This window comes from Phyllobates terribilis, unplaced genomic scaffold (assembly GCF_046119375.1).
Source record: "Phyllobates terribilis strain yellow unplaced genomic scaffold, ASM4611937v1 Scaffold_5__5_contigs__length_657084704, whole genome shotgun sequence".
NCBI lineage: Eukaryota > Metazoa > Chordata > Amphibia > Anura > Dendrobatidae > Phyllobates > Phyllobates terribilis.
The window spans coordinates 573,973,718-573,996,630 of NW_027362765.1; the positions used below are offsets into that span (position 1 = coordinate 573,973,718).

General features: G+C 44.7%; 1 protein-coding gene and 3 non-coding genes across 4 annotated transcripts; all 4 read right to left on the minus strand.

Moving 5' to 3' along the window:
- Positions 1-3,140: 3,140 nt before the first annotated feature.
- On the minus strand, positions 3,141-21,321 carry LOC141273700 (mitochondrial import inner membrane translocase subunit Tim23). The gene is made up of 7 exons (XM_073685956.1): positions 21,085-21,321; positions 15,886-15,944; positions 14,552-14,645; positions 11,903-11,987; positions 9,983-10,041; positions 9,373-9,483; positions 3,141-3,638 (listed from the first exon to the last, which is right to left on the minus strand). Exons 1-7 carry the CDS (start codon positions 21,179-21,181, stop codon positions 3,523-3,525), a joined length of 621 nt encoding a protein of 206 aa, XP_073542057.1. The 5' UTR covers positions 21,182-21,321; the 3' UTR covers positions 3,141-3,522.
- LOC141151325 (small nucleolar RNA SNORA74) lies at positions 9,761-9,958 on the minus strand. The gene has a single exon (XR_012247012.1). It is a non-coding gene; the product is annotated as a small nucleolar RNA SNORA74 (small nucleolar RNA).
- On the minus strand, positions 10,115-10,313 carry LOC141151326 (small nucleolar RNA SNORA74). Its single transcript, XR_012247013.1, has one exon. It is a non-coding gene; the product is annotated as a small nucleolar RNA SNORA74 (small nucleolar RNA).
- On the minus strand, positions 12,161-12,361 carry LOC141151327 (small nucleolar RNA SNORA74). The gene has a single exon (XR_012247014.1). It is a non-coding gene; the product is annotated as a small nucleolar RNA SNORA74 (small nucleolar RNA).
- Positions 21,322-22,913: the final 1,592 nt, after the last annotated feature.

A 22,913-nucleotide genomic window follows, 5' to 3' on the forward strand; every position in this document is an offset into this window, starting at 1 on the left:
CTCACCGAAATTGCAGTAAGCTTCCAAAATTATATCCAGGTGCAGAAAAAGTCTTCTACATATTTCAGAGGATTTCTCCCCTAATACAGCACTATAGATACAAAATGCTTGGACCCAATTATTAAATGATTTAGGAACATTATGCCTCTTTACTCACCTTGATCATCCTTCCTGTTGATTTTAATAATATGCTCCTTTTGTGAAGGCAATAATGAAAATAAATGCACAAACTTATTGCGCCAAATGCGCTCTTTAACAGTGGAACGCAGGTGGCAGCCCAAAAGTGATAGCACATGCTGTGGCCTCTTTAAGGCAAGATTCGACTACCCCTGCACCCCTATCCTTAGTAGGAATATTATTACTAACTGTGGACACATTGCTTGCCTCTGACATGGCAGGTGACCTCACTGGAGGCTGAACAAAAGCCTGTTTTACATTAGCACTTGCTGACACTAGCAGACCTGCTTGGCTTTTCTTATGTTATAAATTGGGGAACCAGGTAAAGTGTCTAGCAAGCATCTCTTGTTATATGCCACTTCTGGGGCAGCTGTGGGCTGGTATTTTTAGGCTAGGAAGGACCCGATAACCATGGACCTTCCCAGCCTGATCACATCAGCCCACAGCTGTCTGCTTTACCTTTGCTGATTATCGAAAATTAGGGGGGGGCCCCACATGATTTTTTTATTTCTTTGGTTAAAGCTAAACACCCTTTAGTGCCACATGAAAGACACTAAAGGGTGCAAGTTTATTGTATGTAGGGGACTTGTGAAGTTAATTATATATCTACTGGATATCTATCAAATCTTTATATAAGATTGCTTTATTAGGTTTGTAAACTAGCAGTTAGATAGAACATTATAACATTATGTAAAAGATGTTAAAAATAGATTGCATACGCATGTCATATGGAAGCTGGGTGAGAAGAAAAAAAATATAGCACTTTCATTGCACTCGCATGAGACTTACCCAACTTTTCAGGATGAACATGAGAGCGATTTTTTTTTTTTTATACATCGATGTGAGACCGCACACTGAGCGACTATACAGCAACAGAACCTCCCTGTAGTACTTGAATCTTTGGATTATTATTACAGACTAGCGGTCAGTTTTTCAAAGTGATTCAGAACTGAAGCAGTATACCAAAATCAAATTGTGTCTTTTTCTATTACTGCAGTCATGCCCAAAAGTGCTGCCACCCTTAAAATTGTTTTATGTATTATGCTTACCGGGCTTTACTCTTCTCATTGATTCAGGTCTTGGATGAGCCTTTTCCAGTCTCGCTGGACCCTCTCTTTATTATAGGGATCATTACACAATAGTTAAAAATGCTACTGTATAGGCATAGCTAGTGTCATGGCTGAAAGTGTTGGCACCCTGGAAATTTTTTCGAAAATGAAGTATTTTCTCCATGCTCACTGTGGCACACACAGACATACAATGCAAAGATTGAGTTCACTTTTTATGTGGTTTCAAGTGCGATTTTCATATTGTCCACACCTGTTACTTGCTGGAGGTGAGTTTGAACAAGCATCACATGCTTGAAACAAAAGTTGCTTACCTACAATTTTGGAAAGGTGCCAACAATTTTGGGTAGCCCATTTTTGTGTGAAGTGTCAAATCCCCCCCCCCCCCGTGTTGTTCCAATACAAAGGAAATGTGTATAACATTTGTAATTGCAATAATTTTATTGAACAATGTCAAGAGTGCCAACACTTTTGGCCATGACTGTAGATCGGAGTGCTCAGCTCTAATTTTAGAGTAGGGACTCGCAAGTATGAGGACCCTTGGCGTGGGTTGCGAGCTTGCGTATTTTGGCCAAAATATCAACCAATACCTCACGTAATGTATTTCTTATACATTTTTTCAACTTTTTATTTGCACATTTTCCATTTTTTTGCAGGATGCAGCAAGGCCCTTTAGTGTTGGTTGGGAGAATTGGGGCATCTGTCTTGTGGGATGCATGTATACGGTACTGGACAGCCCGCTTGATCTAATAGTATGGCCGTCATCAATAGGTTGTAAGCCAGACAGTGTGCACACGTATCTGTGTGATTTGCATCCTATACAAACTCCATCGGTGTACATGTATAATACTACACAGCCACCCCCTCCATGAATTGGCAGGTTTGTGAGTGGCTGTTGTATCAGTATTTTGCACCTGTGCGGCCCCCGCATTGGGGGCCTGCTGCATCCTGCTAGTGCATTGGTAATCTGACCTGGTGTTGGTAAGGCTGGTTTCTGTTCTGTGATGTTTTTTTGAATTTATGTATTTTTCTGTGAAGTACACAGCTCATTCTCCTATCCCTACGCAATAAACACCTAAAATGGCCCAGGAATCTAGCTGTCTGCACACGTGACTGATGCAGTTTTTATTCCATACTTTCTGTATGCAACAGCAGCGGGTAGAGCACAGGTCTGATCACTGTTGTCAACCATTTAAATGCGGCCATTACTGTTAGTGTGTGAATAGCACCGTTAACTGCGCTCGTGCACCCTGGCTTACATCATGATCATGGGGCACCAATGGATTACCATCCGGAGTCCCGATGTGTTAATCACAAGGCCCATAAAAGTCTAGTCTATCAGAATATAAAATTAGTTAACCCATGTAGTAGATACTGTTAAAAAGATAAAAATAAAAATGCCAGAACTGCGCTTTTTCAGTCACACCTCCATAAAGGTGATCAAAATATATGTACCCCAAATTTGTGTCTGACCACACAAAACACAAGCCCGCCTACATATCAGAAAAAATACAACTTTATAACTTGGAAAGACTTTAAAAAAAATATATATTTTTTTTTTAAGAAAAAAACCTATAGTAGTTTGGTATCACTTTAATCATACTGCCAGGTCACTTTTAAGATACATTGTACACTATAAAAATAAAACCCCAAAAAAAAACTATGGGAGAGTTGAACTTTTTTTCTCACCATTTGTTCCCACTCAGAACTTTTTCCTCTCATTCAGTACATCGTATAGTAAAATGGACCGGGTCGTACAGTCAGAGTGACTGCAGGCTTGTATTTTAAAACTGGACAATCCCTTTAAACAAGGTGTGTTTCACCGTCTATCATATGTAGATGCTAAAGAAGGAACCCTTTTACTTAAAATTTTGTTTGCCAACAGCATCAACGACCCATGATGAAGAGCGTTTTAATAGGACTGTATACAATCACAGCTATTGCAATAAATACATCAGATTAACAGAAGTAAAAATACATTGTTTTCACTTACATATGTTTTAATTTAAAAGTGCAGGAATCTCGGCATACAATACAGTGAGTCATTAAATAAACAGGAACATATATTGGTATATTCTTCCGTATAACATCTTCATGAGGACGACAATGACTTGTCTTCACCGCGGGCCACGAGTGCAGCTTCTCTGCCGTGGACAGAATCCTAAATCAGGACCTGCCATGTGTCCAGGTCAGTGTCCCAAAGCAAAACTAGACATCCAGAAGGAGTCAAAATACAGTTCATCCTGGTAGATGGGTAAAGTGCTGTCCAAAATGCCATTTATAAAGAAATCCGCGTTGAAGACCCCTTGATGTGTTCCCAGTTGTTATATAAAGCATAGACACTTGTAAGAGCGAGACCAGCAAATCCACCGCGAGCAATGCCACGAAGACCGGCTAAGGAGAGAAGAAGGACCAGGTATTACAACCATTTCATCTACTGGAAGCACAGCTCGAGGATATGGCTTCTAGCAAAACGAAGCATGTTACATGGACATCAATATATGTATAATGTCCTCGCAGCAACTTAAATGTACAGAAAACAATATCATCCCCTACATCCTGCAAAGTTATCTGTGAGAGGAGTGGTCGAGGACTTGTTGCGGCTCTGTACATCCGGCCGATAAGGGAGTGCAAACAGCTGATCAGTGGGGATGCTGGGTGTTGCCCACAACCGATCCTAGGGATAGGTCATCAATGTAGTACAAGTCCTGGACAACCCCTTTAAAAGACATTTTACTACATTCCACAGTGTCATACTACATACAATGTGATGTCATTATTGGAAAGAGTTGATTCAGAGTTGAGGTTGACTCCTGGCCCAGGAACTGCAATGCATTGTTACATGGCAGAATAGTAATAAACCAGTGTCTGGTCTTCTAAAGGCAGCAAGAGCCAATAAAAGAAAGCATCTATCGCTCCTGTAACTTAAGGGGATTTTAGGGGAATGAAGCCATTTCCACATCCATCGATGTAATTCATGCAGCATCACCAGGAGCTGACACAGCGGATGATCAGAGATAACGCCTGAGGGCGACACAGCGGATGATCAGAGATAACGCCTGAGGGCGGCTCCAGCTTACAGCCCCGTTTTCTTATCACTGGCTGCTGAATGAGCATATTTCGTAGCCTTGTACTGCTATCTCAGCTGTCCCATTGTCGGGCCGCTGACTAGTAAACACAGCTGTGCTATACCGCAATTATATTTTATTTATCGATGCCGGATCACCATTTTATCCTAAGTCCAGGAGGAGCCCCCTGTCAGTCTCTGGGGGGTACGCACCACGCTCTCCTGGAAGTTCTCAGAGGGATTGCACTTCCCCCATTTTCTCGCTTACCCATCACCTTTCCTTTGCACTAGATTTGAGAAGTCTCCCTTCCCTTTTGCTTAGGTTGCACTCTATACTCCTTCCCTAACACTTAAATCATGGCCTGTGTCTTTAGTAAATAGAAATAAATATTGGTTGATATGAAACGTAATCTAGTTCATGGCAATGGAAAAAACATCAGTCTGCCACAAGGTGTTGAGTTAGCACATAATAAAAGAATTAAGAGGACTGCCATATCACACCTAGTAATACAGGGCATACAGGTTATCTGTTGACAAGAGGCAAATAGATTATATACAGAGTAAGTACAAGGAAAAGTGGAGGATCTTAGAAAACATGGCTGTTATTTCCACACATACAGCCCCACTCTAATCCATGACCGGTGATGCAGGTCAACCCTATTAGAAGAGAATCCATCACTAGGCTCATGCTGCCTGGACCACATGAAGCATTTATCAGAGCTGGGCTGCAGCAGTCTATGGTTTATGAGGCATTTCAGAAATAACGTAGGGTCTGATTCATCAAGCCTTTTATGCCAGTATTCTTAACCCCTTTCTGACCAAGTCAGTAGTAGTAGGTAGCTGCGCCCTGGGACTTCTGGACCAGCTACGCAATATTACGCATAACGCAATCGCGCCCGCACACAAGCGGTGCGATCGCCGCCAGGTGTCAGCTGATTGTCACAGCTGACATCCGGTGCTATATAAATGTGATACCGCTGTAAACGTACTGACCCGAAGAATAACGCTGCCTTATCAATTTTACCACACGCGGAACAGAAGAAAAAAAAAAACAAAAACAAACAAAAAATACAGTTCTGGAATTGTTGGTTTTCATTTATTCTGCCTCCCAAAAATTGGAATAAAAAGTGATCAAAAAATATCACGTGCCCGAAAATGGTACCAATAAAAACCATCAACTTGCCCTGCAAAAAACATGACTGTTGACCAAAATGTGGAAAAATTATAGCTCTCAAAATATGGCTATGCAAAAACTAGTCTTTGAAAAAAAAAAAGCGTCTTTTAGTGTGACAGCTGTCAATCATAAAAACCCAATATAAATCTGGTATCACTGTAATCGCACCGACCCGAAGAATAAAGTCATTTAATCACGAGGAACGGCGTAAAAAAAAATAAATAAATAAACGCTAGGGCTGGGATTTTTTCAAAAGTAAAGGAAAAGAGAAAAAAACAAACAAAAAAAAAAAACGACGATATGGCGACTAGTGTTGAGCGCAAGTGATCGCTACTTGAGTTTGCATCGGGTATGCACAGTGCATCATGGGTGCTCGAGTCTCCGCCCCATATGCTTCGCAGCCCAAAAAAAAAAAGTTGCTGGGATTGCCTGCCATGCACGAGCGATCCCCGCATGTTTTTTTTGGGGGTGTCTAACAAAAGTGAAACATGCGGGGCATCGAGCATGTCACTCGAGCACCCGTGATACATGGTGCATACCTGAGTACCCGATGCAAACTCAAGTAGTGAGCACTTGCGCTCAAGACTAATGACAACTTATTCAATATGATGACCTAATGTTATCAAATTCTGTCATACCTCTGGGTTCAAAGTGTACACCATACCACTTGATAAAATCCTTGAGGGGGGGGGTATAGTTTCCAAAAATGGAGTAAATTGTGTGTGTGTGTGTGTGTGTGTGTGTGGGGGGGGGGGGGGTTCCACTATTTATGCACACCAGGGGCTCCCAAAATGCGACATTGCGTCCGCTCTCGATTCCAGCCAATTTTGCATTCAAAAAGCCACACAGTTCTCCTTCCCTTCTGAACCCTGATGGGCGCCCAAACAGTGTATTTTCCCCACATATGGGGTATTTGTGTACTCAGGAGAAATTGCACAACAGTTTTTAGGTTCCATTTTCTCCTCTTACCCTTGTGAAAATAAAAAGTTTGGGGCTAAAAGATCATTTTTGCAGAAAAAGTAAAATTTTTTCATTTTCACGGCTCCATGTTATAAACTTCTGTGAAGCACCTGGGAGTTAAGGGTGTTCACCACACATCTAGAGAAGTTCCCTGGTGGGTCTAGTTTCCAAAGTGGTGTCACTTGTGGGGGATTTCCACTGTTAAGGCACATCAGGGGCTCTCCAAATGCAACATGGTGTCCACTAATTATTTAAGCTAATTTTACATTCAAAGAGTCAAATGGCGCTCCTTCCCTTCCGAACCCTGCCGTGCGCCCAACAGTGTTTTTTCCCCCACGTATGAGGTATCCGAGTGCCCAGGAGAAATTGCTCAACAAATTCGGGGGTCCATTTTTTCCTGTTACCCCTGCAAAAATTAAAACATTTTGGTCTAAAGTAACATTTTTGTGAAAAAAGTCCAATGTTTATTTTTTTCTTCCCATTCCAAAAATTCCTGTGAAGCACCTGAAGGGTTAATAAACTTCTTGAATGTGGTTTTAAGCACCTTGAGGGGTGCAGTCTTTAGAATGGTGTCACTTTTGGTTATTTTCTGTCAAAGTCCCCTCAAAGTCACTTCAAATGTGATGTGGTCCCTAAACAAAATGGTTTTGTAAATTTTGTTGTAAAAATTAGAAATCGCTGGTCAACTTTTAAAGCTTATAGCTCCCTACTTAAAAAAAAAAAAAAAGAAATTGGGTTCCAAAATTGTGCTAATGTAAAGTAGACATGCGGGAAATGTTATTTATTAACTATTTTGTGAGATCTCTCTGATTTAAGGGCATAAAAATTAAAATTTTGAAAATTGCTAAATTTCTACCAAAATTCAGATTTTTTTTCACAAAAACGCAAGCGATATCGAAGAAATTTTACCACTACCATGAAGTACAATATGTCACGAAAAAACAATCTCAGAATCAGGGGGATCCGTTGAAGCGTTCCAGAGTAATTACCTCATAAAGTGACAGTGGTCAGAATTGTAAAAATTGGCCAAGTCATTAACGTGCAAACCACCTTCGGGGGTAAAGGGGTTAAAAGCCACGATTTTGGAGCAACTCAAAGCGGTGCTAAAATTTTGCAACTTGGCATTCTAACACCATTTTCACCCAGCTGACAAAGTGGAGGGAGCTGGGGCAGGAAGGGTCATGGCGATCACCACTCGTCAAATTCATGATGTACGGCGGTGTTCACTACACCACAAATCTTACTCCAGCAGGAACTGGAGCAGGATTTGTGGTGAGGGACACGCTACTCATCCAGTGCTCCTGATTCATAAAGAGGCACACGCTTCTTCATGAATCAGGAGCGTCTGACTCCAGCATGTCTCCTCATCAACACTGGTGTGAACAGTGCCAATATTAATGAATCAGACCCATAATTTGAAGATGCGGCCAGAGACTATAGGAAGAGACCTGATTAAGCCTGCACAGCTCCTAACTGACTTCTCCCCGCCCTAGTTGATGATCACATCCCTCACTATGCACACACATGGGAGGGACCTGTCAATCAAGTGGGGCTGGCCTGGGCAGAAGCCAGGCAGGGCTCATGCAGGTTTTATTGGATCTCTCTATAGTTGCCCGACAGATTTTCAAATTTGTTTTTTTTTCTGAAACACAAAAAACCATACCTGGTGGAATCATGCAGGCTCCAGTACACGCTACCCATGAATCTAATGACAGAGTCCCTTTAACTTGTAGGTTTCCTTCAGTTTTCAGAGTTCCCCTATAGATTCACAGTAACTACATATTTGGCTTTGTGATATTATGTGCTCATTTGCCCTTTTTATTTTTATTCCAAAAACATATTACTCCTTAGGCTCTTGAGAAAGCCAGGACATTTACGAAGGCAAAGTAATAAGCAGTTTACAATTAACATGAAGTGCATCATGCTCCCATAGACCACACATGAAGGTGCAGGTACTTCACCCGGAATGAAATACTGAGATCTGCTTGTAGAGTACCTCCAGATCAACGCTGGAGGGCCAGAAGCCATCAGCAACGTCACAGGACCCTGAAACAGGGTCAGAGTGACAGCAATGACCTCTGCACAACCCTCCAGCAGCAGTGTAACACTACCAGGGACAGAAAATACTGGGGGAACCAACAACCACAGGGAACGAAGGCAGAAGATCATCCATTATGGACCGAGCTCGAGGCCTAATAACTGCTCAGGTGACAGCGCCATCTTTGTTAGGAGCGTCTGATTATCAGCTGATCACAGGGTGTAATAGGTGAGCAGCTGGATCGTAGGTACGATCAATGCCCAATGCAGCACAACCACTGATGAAAGGAAGCTTTACACATTGTAATTAAAAGGGTTATTCTAGTCTCTTCAGAAGCACACTGCCGCCACACCTGGCCAGGGTGCAGTGCGCTCAAGGTTGACTGTCCTGACCAGCAGCATGGAGACACCGCTGGTCAAAACTGTGCATGCCTCTCAGGCTGCTAGCAGAGGAGCGCAGCGACGCTGAAGCAGCTACATCCAGCGGTACGACCAGTTTCAGAGCAGCGCTTACAAGCTGTAAAGCAAAGAGCATACAAGCATGATGCACTACTTGCCTAGGAAACCAGTAAAATCTGATAAATTAGAGGTGGCTGGTAACATAGAATTCTTCTTGTTGCCTCCTAAACTATAGACTTAAAATTCCCTCCATGCTTGACATTTTTCAATAAGATTTACAATTTTCAATTGCAAGGTTGCATGTCTTTACAAGCTTTCCCTTTTAACAATAGGAGAACTCCTTTTAGCCATGTCTATAAAATGCACAGACATGGAGGATCTTTCACATCAGGAGGCCTTTCTTACAGCTCTGGCTATAGATTATTTAACCCTGTGTTGCTCTAATGATATCTTAGCCCAACAGCCCCCTAAGAAGACAAACAGAAGAGCACCTGTGGATTTGTACAGCATCCCCGTCATTGTACCGGCCGCTACAGTATTCAGGTCGTCTTCTGCTCCCCTGGACTTCTCTATTATCACACCAAAGGCACTGTAGAGTAATGCTGGATAACAGACGATAGATAATTAGAAGAAAAACACACAACTCCAAAGGAAGTGTAAGTAAAATAGTAGAGTTTTGCATTTTATGCGATTTCCTGGGTTTTATTAGCAAAAGTAACCCTTGACAATTGGAAAAGCAATGTAGTGTGCATCTTGTAATGCTTCTCTAAGCAAATACAGCTGGCGGATATGACCCGAATATTTCTCATGTAGGACATGAGGAGATCACAAGCAAACATTACATGAGGTTATACTGATAACATGGGATAATAGGACATGTTTGTATGCATCCAGACTAGCGCTCAGCACACAAGTTGTAAGCGCACTCTCAAGGAAGCACAGCGCCGCCTTATGCCGGGACCATGGGTCACCAAAACGGCACCCACAGCCTGCAGCATGGAGTGGCAGCGCCCTCTTCTGCCAGCAGTGTAACACGGTCACAGTTATCACACAACTGGACAGCTGACTACTGCTGGGTACAATATTGATCAGTCCACTTACCTAAAGATCCCAGTGTGTTGGCCCACATCGCACCCTGCCTCGTCACCAGGTTCAAAATCCTAGGCAAAAAGACAAGTCACATGAGAAACCAAGGCCTGAACCAGCCAAGTACAACTGGTAATGGCCAATTATAATGTATGCTTCCATACTAGCACCAAACTATGGAGTAGAGTTCAGCGCACTCTCGAGGAAACACAACACTGCCCGATACGAATGCACAGACCACCAGAACAGTGACTGTGCACCCCGTAAGACGGCAGCGCCTTCTTCTATCAGCAGTGTAACACCATCATAAGCGGAAAATAGCGCTAGACAGCTGACTACCGCTGAGAGCCAACGAGCGTTACCTATGACCTGAAAGAAAGGGCTCCATCATGTGGATAAGGCAACACTACCCGTCTAGTAATGGAGGCCACCAACTAGTCAATATTCATCACAACATTATAGAAAGTTATAAATGAAGCCGTCCTACGGATCCCCATGTGAATGGTGAGATTAGCAGTGCATTGTTCATACATAAAGCTCTGTACTGCCAGGTAGAAGCCAAAGGGGCATTCACACTGCAGGACTATTGGCACAAGAGCTCCTAGGAACACGCATTTCCTAATACTCGCAGTGTAAACAGGCTGCCGATCACCTGATAAATGAGCAAAACAGGCAACGTTATCCTTCACTGTGCTTAAAAGATTTGTTCTCTGCACAACATTTCATGTGTAAACACGACACTGTGCGAAGAACAATGGCTGCCTGTGACCACAGAACGGTCTGTGACTGATCACGGTGTGCACAGAGTGATCAGTCAGCACGATCTGCCTGTGTACATGGGCTAGTGAACAACAAACACCGAGCGGATTCATGGCCGTTTAGTGCCAAAAGTCAGGTGGCCAATTCCCACCACTGCCAGATGTTAGGTCTAGGTCATCTAGACCTAACAGGGGTTGTCCACTACTTTTACATTGATGCCCTTGTACCCAAGATCCGCTTCCCATTCAATTGAATAGGAGGCAGATGTGCAGTACACCATGGCGGCCACTACCACTTGACGGCGGAGCCCTGCAGGTGAGCACTTGCGGCCGCCAGCATCGATAACAGCTGATCCGTGTCCGGCCAATCATACATTGATGCCCTATCCTACGGACAGGGCATCAATGTATAAAAAGTAGTGGACAACTTCTTTAATATTGACCTCACTGCAAAATCACACAATGCAACTGGACTGTGTCAGAACTTCAGGAGTGTGATAAAAACCTCAACACACATTATTTATATCTGTGTAAGTATGTAACTATGAAAGTATGTTATATACTATTTTTTAAGTATAACATTTTCTATATATCACACACACACACACACATTGATTGAAGGTCAGTGTGTCTAAGAAACAAAGTTCATATACTGCCCCCTCCTGGCAATCACAAAATTTGCAGAACAACATAGCTCATAAACCTATTAAAGTACTGTACAACCAACAAAATTTTTATCCTCTTATTTATGTGGTGGAATAAAATTTATAAAAAAAATTCCTTCCGTCACCGTAGTGTTTACAGATCGGATTAATTTATTTTATATTTCGATAGAATAGATAATTACGAACACAGCAATACCAAATGTGTACTTTAATGGTTTTATTTTTATTGGGGCAAAAAGTACACAGCGCTGTATAATATGGTGATTGCAATATGTTAAGAGGATAAAAAATTTGAATGGAGGAGGAGTGCTGCTTTAAATATTAAAGGGATTTTCCAATACTTGGGTGGATTTTGGAAACCTCATTTGGTTTAGGAGATGACAGAAAAGCTCTTCAGTTTGGATTTGTACTAGTCTCAGCCTTACTACCCTAGGGTATATAACACTTCATTCCTTAGCACCACATTGATGGATCGGCCATTGGTTTGACCCCAGTAACAAAACTTTACTTACTGCACATTCTTTGGTTTGGACCACACCATGTTCTGTGTCTCTTTCAGACTGAGACGCAGGCCATTAACTGCACCAAATGCAGCTCCTGGAAAACAAAGATTACTTCTCATAAGAAAGCAGCCATTGGCCCTGACCTCACATGTGACATTTAAAAGGAGCGATGCCGAATTAACGACTCCTGAGGATCTTCACCTGCCATCAATAATAATTATATAAAAAATATTCTCACTGTACGAAAACCTGAGATCTCAGGAAATAACTGTGCGATTCCAGACTAGCACCAAACAGAAGGTCCTGAGCGGCGCACTCTCGAGGTATCACACCACCACTAAATGCTAGTATGACCTGTCACCAGAACGGCAACAGTGGCCACCAGCACCGGGCAGCAGTGACTTTATCTGCCAGCAGTGTAACACAGTCACAGGCACAGACAGCACCGGACAGCTGACTACCGCTGGATAGGTGGATTTATGCTATGTGCAAACATGGAATGGTGGGATCATTTCTGGTCAGATCATCAAAGAGTTGCTCCAGCATCACTTACTTCTGCAATTAGATGTTCTGTCCACAGGTGCCAGCCAGGACGTGTGCACGGGCACCAGGATTGTGCACCATTCCCCAGTCCTATTCATTAGGCTAGGAGTGGCGCCCGACACCTGCTGCCTGTACACATGTCCTAGGAGGCACCTATCCTTGGGACAAAAAAAAGGGAACTTTTAAGTCAAAGCTAAAACTCTGAACACAGTACAAAACACATGGCTACACGGCAATACCCACAGAAGAGCATCTGGGAATGTGCATGCCATGACCAACACGTCAGCAAGCATTGTGCTTTAATGTGGCTGTCCAACAATAGCAGCATCAGCCAACAGGCAGCATCTGTCCATGGCTAAAGGACTGTGGTTTGTATCGATATAAGCCACCGGTACTGTGACCCCCTACACAGTTACCAGTCCCTGCAGTATAGATCTTTAATGGGATAGTGGGTATGATGGCAGGTAGACAACTAGAAAGCCACACTGTAAATGGGTGGTCCTAAAGCAGGGCTGTGGAGTTGAAGTCTGAGCTCATTTTGGTGGAGTCGGTATAAAATGGACCAACTCCTAAAATATATAATAAATTGGGTACAGTAGTTCAATGCTTTTAGCGGGTAATATTTTTTTTATAAGAATTTGGGAAAGTTATGAAATGTCCTATAAATGTCTGTCCTATTCCTGATCTAAGGGTCTAGACTTTTAGCTGAGATGAATCTGTGCTACAGTAAATCACTTAACCCCTTTATGACCGGAGCAATTTCCATTTTTTGCATTTTCATTTTTTGCCCCCCTTCTTCCTAGAGCTTTTTTATTTTTCAGTCAATATGGCCATGTGAGGGCTTATTTTTTGCAGGATGAGTTGTACTTTTAAACGCCAATCACTGATTTTACCATATTGTGTGCTGGAAAACGGGAAAAAAATTCCCCCCACCCCAAAAAAAAAAATGCAATTCCAGTTTTTTTTTTTTTTTTTACCACGTTCACTGAATGCCAAAACTGACCTGCCATGCTTATTCTCCGGGTCATTACCAGTTCGTAGACACCAAACATATATAGGTCCTTTTTTATTAAGCGGTGAAAATTTTTTCTCCAAAGTTTGCTATAAAAAAAAAAAAAAAAAAAAAGCGCCATTTTCAGAGACCTGTAGCGTCTCCATTTTTCAGGATCTGGGGCTGGGCGAGGGCTTATTTTTTGCGCGCCGGGCTGACGTTTTTATTGATACCATTTTGGGGTAGATCCGATGTTTTGATCGCCTGTTATTGCATTTTATTGCAATGTTGCAGCAACCAAAAAAACGTAATTCTGGCGTTTAGTAAACGTCGTAGCGAGAAAAAAAATTCCAATTTTTTTAATATTTATAGATCGGGAGATTCTGAACGCGGTACCAAATGTGTTTTTTCTTTTTTTTACACTTTCTGCATGCTTCAATAGTCTTGATAGGAGACGAAGCTGCAGTTTTCTAATTGCTTCTACTGTATACTAGCAACAAGCAGATTGCCTGTATGCAGTAGAAATGCTCATAGCAATCTTTACATGATAACCACAGGGGTCTGCTGCAGACTCCGGGTTGACATGTCCACCGATCAGTGACCCGAGATCACATGACGGGGGTCACTGATAAGCAGGGGGGGGGGGAGGAGTGATGCACTTCTGGCACGGCGCTGACAATGCCGCTGAACTGGCCTTTCCGACGTGGTGCATACTATTACTGACCACGTCAGAAAGGGGGTTAAACATGAGCCATGTATGAGGGAGTCGGTGACATGGAAATTGAGGCGTTGGCAGTTTGGCTTACCGACTCCAGAGCCCTGTCCTAAAGTAGAAGAAATGTAACCAGCCACAGGAATGGTGATAACATGCATGCTCCCTGGAACGGTGCTGTGCCAAATAAAACCTGAAGACTTCTGACAATCAACAGGACCACTGGATGTCTGGGGGATTTAACATCAGAGTCATGTTTGGTTTCATATTTCTTCAACTCTTGGAAATTAAAAGATTATTTTTTGGGGGAAAAAAATAAAAACTTCTGAAGTGAGAATAAGTGGAGGTGTGTTTTTAAGTGGAAGTCTTCTAACTACAGAAAAGTCATCATGGAAGATTTCACACTACAAACCTGTCATACAGCAGCCTCCAATAGTGAAAAACGCCAGCTCAAATCTGCCACGAGTCTTATTGGCTCCGGTTGGTAAAATGAATTCATCAGTATCCTACAGGACGACAAATGTATCATCATGGAGGAAGAGGAAGATTGCTTAATGTCATATGGACAAGACATTATCTATAATTTTTAGTGGGTTACTTTCCAGGGAGTACGATCAATTGTAAGAGAAGCGCCACATGCACAAGAGTCATTCTACATACTGTAATCCAATAGGGGCTGTGCCAGAATTGGTAGTTATCCCTTCTCCTAAGGATAGGGAATAACTCCCTGATCACAGTGAGGTACAGATGCTCGACCTCAGCTCCAGTCAGAAGGCTCTTCAGAGCTGGCTCTTGGAATTGCTAGGGTCCCAGAGAGATCAGGAAGATATCCCTTATCCTATGGAGAGGGGATAACTTCCAAACTTGGTACAACCTGATCAACTCATTACATTTTCTTTCACCCTACATATATTTAGTTATTCAGGCTCCAGGATGAGGGAGTGACACTGACCACCATTGTCCTATGACATTAATAGGAGTGCGATGGAAATCTTAAAGGGAATCCATCACCACTTTGGAGTTATAAGACCTCTACTATGGGCATACAGGGTATAGAAAAGTAATTATACACATACCTGCATGGCCCATAGTAGAGGTTTGATTGCAGAGAAGAGTTTTAATCAATTCTATTTTGTACAGGCTTGGTGTTCGGGGGACACCAAGCAATCCCCGCCTATGTGCTTATTATTCTCCCAAATCCCCGCCTGTATGCTTAATTACCATATTCCCACCCCCCTCCCCTGCACAGGGTCCTGTGACATGCACTGTGCCCCCTGACATGTGCAAAGTGCCACTCAGAGCGCGCTTTGCTTCATCCCAGCCCCAGGAAGGGACAGTGACTCCCCAGTGCCTGCACAATAGATTCCTGCGGCGCAGTGCATAGGCAGACGGGGCCAGGAGGTAGCAAAGTGCGCTCTATGTGAGCGGCACTTTGCGCATGCCCAGGAGCACAGTGCACATCACAGGGCCCTGTGCAGGGGAGGGGGAATATGATAATTAAGAATACAGGTGGGGATTTGAGGGAATAATAATTACATAGGCAGGGATTGCTTGGCGTCCCCCAAACACAAAGCCTGTACAAAATAGAATTGATTAAAACTCTTTTCTCTGCAATCAGACCTCTACTATGGGCCATACAGGTATGTATAGATTTACTTTTCTATAACCTGTATGGCCATAGTAGAGGTCTGATAACTCCAAAGTGGTGACAGATTCCCTTTAATACATTATGTACAGTGGACTTACCTGTACTAAGTATCTTGGATCCACATTTAAGTAAGGTGAAAGAGGGCTCATCCCGCTTACTAAAATAAGAGGGGGAAAACGGGCATTATTTCAACCAGTCATTTCTATCAGGTGATGTATCACTTTCCTCTGAGCAGTCCATACAGATTGGTGGGATCAGCCGACAATACACTGCAGCGATTTTGAGCCATGGAGAGAAGTCTGACCACAATTCTCCCCTGCAATCACCATGTCTATTGTACAGATGACAGCTCTTTGTACTGTCTGATGGCCCTGACTATAGGACTGGAAGCTTTACATAAGCCTGGCTGGGAAAAACCTGAAGTGTACGGGGCCGCCTCGCCATGGCAGACTGAGCATATTAGCTTTTCAGATGTCTAGTAATGTACATTATAACCACACGAGAGGAGTCTTAAGGGAAGATCATTGGCAAGTTACCTTTTAAAATAAAGTTATGTTACATATATTCATACCACGATATTCATTTAGAAAGTCAGAAATCTTGGGATCTTCAGTGACCACTAAGCCCAATACTACACATACTACTGGTTCTTTTCAGCAGCCACATGTACATACAACTGGCTCATATACACTGACTTCTACAGGGGAGCTTTGATCAGCACAAAGGTCACTATGAAGGAGGGAGGGGGGGGGGGGGGGCAGGGTCAGCAGTGACATCTGTGGTGATTGGGGGATCCGGTGTTACCTGTCATTGTAATCCAGTCTCTGATACTAATGAGACTGCTGAAAAACCTTCTGTACAGAACAGGAAGCGGGAGCCTATAGGCCAAGGTAAAAATGCAAAGATTTGGGAATTCTTTAAAATAAACAGTGATAAAATTTAAAAATGGATTGTATTTCTCCTAATTTAAACAATTGGACATGATCTGATGACATTTCCTTAAAGTTGGTTACAGAGGCTTGTCTCCCCACTGAGGATACACGCATGTTCAACCAAGAGTAAGCCAACATCTACGATAAGGGTCTCACTGTACAGCCAGCTATAGTGCCTTCTTATTTGGGTCTTGGAAGCCGACAATCTACAATAACCCAGGTCAGCTGGCTGCACACATCAGATAACCGACGCCTACACAAACTCTACCAATCTCCCACAAGAAACAAAAGCCTGGTTTGGACCATAGCGGGAGACGCCTGGCACCGTCCCCACTGCAGCTGGAGGAGATTGTCAGGCCTTCTCCATAGCAAGAAACCAGATTAGTCTCGTCTCCGATCTCCAACCGGTTCTAACTGTATTTTCTCTAGAAACCAGAGTGTTTCAGAAAAATATATACCAGTCTGCAAACAATTGGTCAATATCAAAATTGATGGGAGTCCGAAAACGAGCACCCCCAACGATCAGCTGTTTTCACTGCTTGGTACTGTAGATCTACTCCTATTTAATTTGGGCCGGATCTGCAGTACCTAGCAGCGATACTACACAGCCGATGAAGCTGTACCATTAAGACCTGCTAACTCCTGGCCGCTACAGACACACGTGGCTGCTGGGTGAGGGACCCCCACCAATCTGATACGGAGGTCCTATCCCTGGGAGACGTCATGGCTAAAGGTCCATTTAGATGAGCCAATCCTCAACCAATGATCAAGCAGTTGACTTGTTATTTAAGTGATGGGAATCTTTATACCACATAACATCTTCCAGAGGCCCTTTCACCAAATTTCTCATGATAAACTGGACACAATATACACTGCTCAAAAAAATAAAGGGAACACTCATATAACACATCCTAAGTCTGAATGAAATATTCTCATTGAATACTTTGTTTTGTACAAAGTTGAATGTGCTGACAACAAAATGACACAAATCATCAATGGAAATCAAATTTATTAACCAATGGAGGCCTGGATTTGGAGTCACCCCCAAAATTAAAGTGGAAAAACACACTACAGGCTGATCCAACTTTGATGTAATATCCTTAAAACAAGTCAAAATGATATTCAGTATTGTGTGTGGCCTCCACCTGCCTGTATGACCCCCCTACAATGCCTGGGCATGCTCCTGATGAGGTTGCGGATGGTCTCCTGTGGGATCTCCTCCCAGACCTGGACTAAAGCATCCGCCAACTCCTGGACAGTCTGTGGTGCAACGTGACGTTGGTGGATGGAGCGAGACATTATGTCCCAGATGTGCTCAATCGGATTCAGGTCTGGGAACGGGCGGGCCAGTCCATAGCTTCAATGCCTTCATCTTGCAGGAACAGCTGACACACTCCAGCCACATGAGGTCTGGCATTGTCCTGCATTAGGAGGAACCCAGGGCCAACCGCACCAGTATATGGTCTCACAAGGGGTCTGAGGATCTCGTCTCAGTACCTAATGGCAGCCAGGCTACTTCTGGAGAGCACATGGAGGGCTGTGCAGCCCTCCAAAGAAATGCCACCCCACACCATTACTGACCCACTGCCAAACCGGTCATGCTGAAGGATGTTGCAGACTCTGTCACATGTGCTCAGTGTGAACCTGCTTTCATCTGTAAAGAGCACAGGGCGCCAGTGGCGACTTTGCCAATCCTGGTGTTCTCTGGCAAATGCCAAGCATCCTGCACGGTGTTTGGCTGTGAGCACAACCCCCATCTGTGGACGTCGGGCCCTCATACCACCCTCATGGAGTCGGTTTCTAACCGTTTGTGCAGACACACAATATCATGGAGGCTCTGGCAGTGCTCCTCCTTGCACAAAGGCGGAGGTAGCGGTCCTGCCGCTGGGTTGTTGCTTTCCTATGGCCCCCTCCACGTCTCCTGGTGTACTGGCCTGTCTCCTGGTAGCGCCTCCAGCCTCTGGATACTACACTGACAGACACAGCAAACCTTCTTGCCACAGCACATATTGATGTGCCATCCTGGATGAGCTGCACTACCTGAGCAACTTCTGTGGGTTGTAGAGTCCATCTCATACTATCACGAGTGTGAAAGCACAACCAACAGTCAAAAGTGACCAAATTATCAGCCAGAAAGCATTGGTACTGAGATGTGGTCTGTGGTCCCCACCTCCAGAACCACTCCTTTATTGAGTGGGTCTTTATAATTACCAATAATTTCCATCTATTGTCTATTCCATTTGCACAAGAGCATGTGAAATTGATTGTTAATCAGTGTTGCTTCCTAAGTGGACAGTTTGATTTCACAGAAGTTTGATTTACTTGGAGTTATATTCTGTTTAAGTGTTTCCTTTATTTTTTTGAGCAGTGTATTTTTTGCTGCAGAGCTGAATAATTTTTTTTGTTTAATTTCACCTCTCCGTTGGAGATATTAGCAAAGTAATTGGCCCCTAATGAGTTAACACCCACTTGGACTTAACAAAAGTTATCAGACAGTTTTCTCTGGGGCGTGTACTTCTCCCTGTATGATGCTTAGAACATATTTCTCAGTGTGTGAGATGTAATCACACCCATGTCTGCTGTGCCCAGGTAACTCAGGGCTGTCATTGTATGTCACAGAGGAGCAGTCTGTTCTGGGCTCCTCCGGTGTGAGTAATGACCCCCTGCCCTGATCTCACTGCAGAGAAAGTACAAGCTGTGCACAAATATAAAGTGTGACTACTACATGTCTGGGCAGGCAGTGTGAGGAGAGAGGGGCAGTAGAGCAGAGGTGGCAGTGTCGAGAGAAGCATAGCTGATGGAGATCTTCACAGAAAAATGAAAGAAGATACCTTCCTGGAAAGAGACAGGCTGGATCTACTAACATTCATTGCCACAATATACACACGTGGTCAGAATTGTTGGTACCCCTCGTTTAATGAAAGAAAACCCCACAATGGTCACAGAAATAACTTGAATCTGACAAAAGTAATAAATTAAAAATCTATGAAAATGAACAAATGAAAGTCAGACATTGCTTTTCAACCCTGCTTCCACAGAATTTTTGAAAAAAGTAAACCCATGAAATAGGCCTGGACAGAAATGATGGTACCCCTGAAAATAATGTGACAAAAGGGACATGTTAAATCAAGCTGTGTCCACTAATTAGAATCACAGGTGTCTACAATCTTGTAATCAGTCAGTGACTAAAATCCTATCATCTTTGGAAAGAGCCGAAACATTTCATGAGTTTTTTTTTTTTTTTTTTTTTTTTTAATTCTGTGGAAGCAGGGTTGAAAAGCAATGTCTGACTTTCATGTGTTCATTTTCATAGATTTTTAATTATTACTTTTGTCAGATTCAAGTTATTTCTGTGACCATTGAGGGGTTTTCTTTCATTAAACGAGGGGTGCTCCCCCCCCCCCGGCAGGAGCTGCCAGGTTACGGGGTGCTCCCCCCCCCCCCCGGCAGGAGCTGCCAGGTTACGGGGTGCTCCCCCCCCCGGCCAGGAGCTGCCAGGTTACGGGGTGCTCCCCCCCCCGGCCAGGAGCTGCCAGGTTACGGGGTGCTCCCCCCCCCCCGGCCAGGAGCTGCCAGGTTACGGGGTGCTCCCCCCCCCCGGCCAGGAGCTGCCAGGTTACGGGGTGCTCCCCCCCCCCCGGCCAGGAGCTGCCAGGTTACGGGGTGCTCCCCCCCCCCGGCCAGGAGCTGCCAGGTTACGGGGTGCTCCCCCCCCCGGCCAGGAGCTGCCAGGTTACGGGGTGCTCCCCCCCCCGGCCAGGAGCTGCCAGGTTACGGGGTGCTGGGCGCTCCCCCTCAGCCAGGAGCTGCCAGGTTACGGGGTGCTTCCCCCCCCCCCAGCCAGGAGCTGCCAGGTTACGGGGTGCTCCCCCTCCCCCGGCCAGGAGCTGCCAGGTTACGGGGTGCTCCCCCTCCCCCGGCCAGGAGCTGCCAGGTTACGGGGTGCTCCCCCCCCCCCCCCGGCCAGGAGCTGCCGGGTTACAGGGTGCTCCCCCTCCCCCCCAGGAGCTGCCGGGTTACAGGGTGCTCCCCCTCCCCCGGCCAGGAGCTGCCAGGTTACGGGGTGCTCCCCCCCCCTCGGCCAGGAGCTGCCGGGTTACGGGGTGCTCCCCCCCTCCCCCCCAGGAGCTGCCGGGTTACAGGGTGCTCCCCCCCCCCCCGGCCAGGAGCTGCCAGGTTACGGGGTGCTGGGCGCTCCCCCTCGGCAGGAGCTGCCGTCATATGGCCGCGGTGTATGAGCAGCTCCTCTCCAGCCTCCGGGGGTGCGGTGGTCTCTAGTCTGATCACCATGGTTGTGGTCCGTCCCCAGCAGCCACGACCTCCTCCCAAGGCCACGTGTGACCTGCCCGCCCCGCACATACTTACACGGCACGCCGGCCAGGTCAGACTGAGAATACCCGGGGGATCCTCCGAATAGGCCGCCGAGTCCTCCCCGGCCCCCGGGGTGGTTGTTGGTGTCCATCTCTCGGTGAGCTCGGCCTCGTGTCTCACTATCCCCTCTCTGACCTCTCCACTGCAGCCGTAAAAGAGAGCGCTTCCGGCGTCCCCTCCTTCTCTTCTTACGGATCCTGTTTTACGATAGTTTCCATGCTTTACGACTCCCGTCTCGCTACTGTCTTTCACTTCTCGGCTTTATCTTCCGGTGTCGGCAATGACAGCCAAGTGCGCATGCGTGCTCGATGTACTGGTTCCCTGAGAGTGTAGAGCTGGAGCATGTGCTGTCAGAGGAATGGGACAGGACCCCCTCACCAGACCCCATAGCTGCCCCTTTTTGAAGACCCCTGACATGAATGAGACCCTACAGCTGCCATGCAAATGAAACAATTGATTTTCAGCGCCATAAATCTCAGCCACCCAGTGAATGTGCACACAGATTTTTGTTCTGTGATTTTCTCTGTAAGTTCAGTGGCAGAATCCACAGTAAAAGCAATAAAAGCCCTTCAGAATCTGCTTCCAACAAGCCCTCCATGCATTGCAATGAGAAAACCTGCCGCAGCCACAAAACATTTTTTCAGCAAGTTTTTTTTTTAGCTTGTATTAATAAAAAGCTTCTTGTTATTTTTTGGGCTTGTTTTACACATGTAATTTGAGGTGTGTGTGCTTGTGCATATTTTGCCAAGGTTTTTGCTGCAGAAATCTATATTGATGACCCCATGTTATAAGTAAAATTGCACCAAAGGCCACACTAAACAGATTAAAAACCTGCTTCAAAGCATCATCAAAAATCATGATTCTCTGGGGGTGTGGTTTTAGTCTAATCTGCATAATTACCCTATGAGCACCATCTCTTCTGTAAAGATCATAAAAATTAGCACAATATAAAAAAGCCCACATCTCTAACCACATGGCGGAGTCGGCCCAGTGTATCCCACAAGTGTGTCATACAAGTGTGATGCAATGAACTCAGGCCTCTCCCCTCTGCTGCACACCTGAATGCATTTGCTTGCACATGCAGGTGCATCTCACTAAATTAGAATATCAAAAAGATAATTTATTTCAGTTTTTCAATAGAAACAGTGAAACTCATATATTATATAGAGTCATTACAAACAGAGTGATCTTTTTCAAGTGTTTATTTCTGTTAATGTTGATGATTATGGCTTACAGCCAATGAAAGCACAACAGTCATTGAACCAGAAGTTAACTGAAGGTAACTGGATCCACAGTCAAAGTAAACAATGTTTGTTTGTTTTCACTCTCTCCCCTATAGTCCTCCACTTTCTACTAAGCCCCCTAATCCCTACACCTAGTAAGGAACTGGTCATCTCTCCCTCCATCCTCCCCATCCATCTCACCTCCTCCTCAGAAGTGTTCCTCAACATTCAATCCTGTGTCTCCAAACACAGACAGCCAACTCATGCCCTCTCCTACTCCTACCTGCTAACACTATCTCTGCTCCTCCACACTGCCAGCTATATTTCTCCAAATCCTGATCCTCCCCACCATCACTTCTACCTCTCATCCACAATCTATCACAAACTCTCACAACCTTTCTAACCTCATACCCATACGCCCAGCCCCCGCTTCCCCAGTACCACTAACAGGAGCCCTATGGAACGATCGCTCTGTCTGCAACAAACTTTCCTACATCCATGATCTTTTCATTACTAACAAACTTTCCTTCCTCTGCATCACTGAAACCTGGCTCACCCCCTCTGACACAGCCTCTCCAGCTGCACTTTCTTATCGTGGAT

What these genes read in the sequence shown, in the direction of transcription:
- LOC141273700 (XM_073685956.1), bottom strand. Translation starts at nt 21,181, where the DNA reads ATGGACACCAACAACCACCCCGGGGGCCGGGGAGGACTCGGCGGCCTA. An exon ending in TCCAAACCAAAGAATGTGCA is followed by an intron (nt 10,042 to 11,902) that starts GTAAGTAAAGTT and finishes CTTTTTGCCTAG; the next exon opens with GATTTTGAACCTGGTGACGA. An exon ending in GATGCTGTACAAATCCACAG is followed by an intron (nt 3,639 to 9,372) that starts GTGCTCTTCTGT and finishes TTCTCTCCTTAG; the next exon opens with CCGGTCTTCGTGGCATTGCT.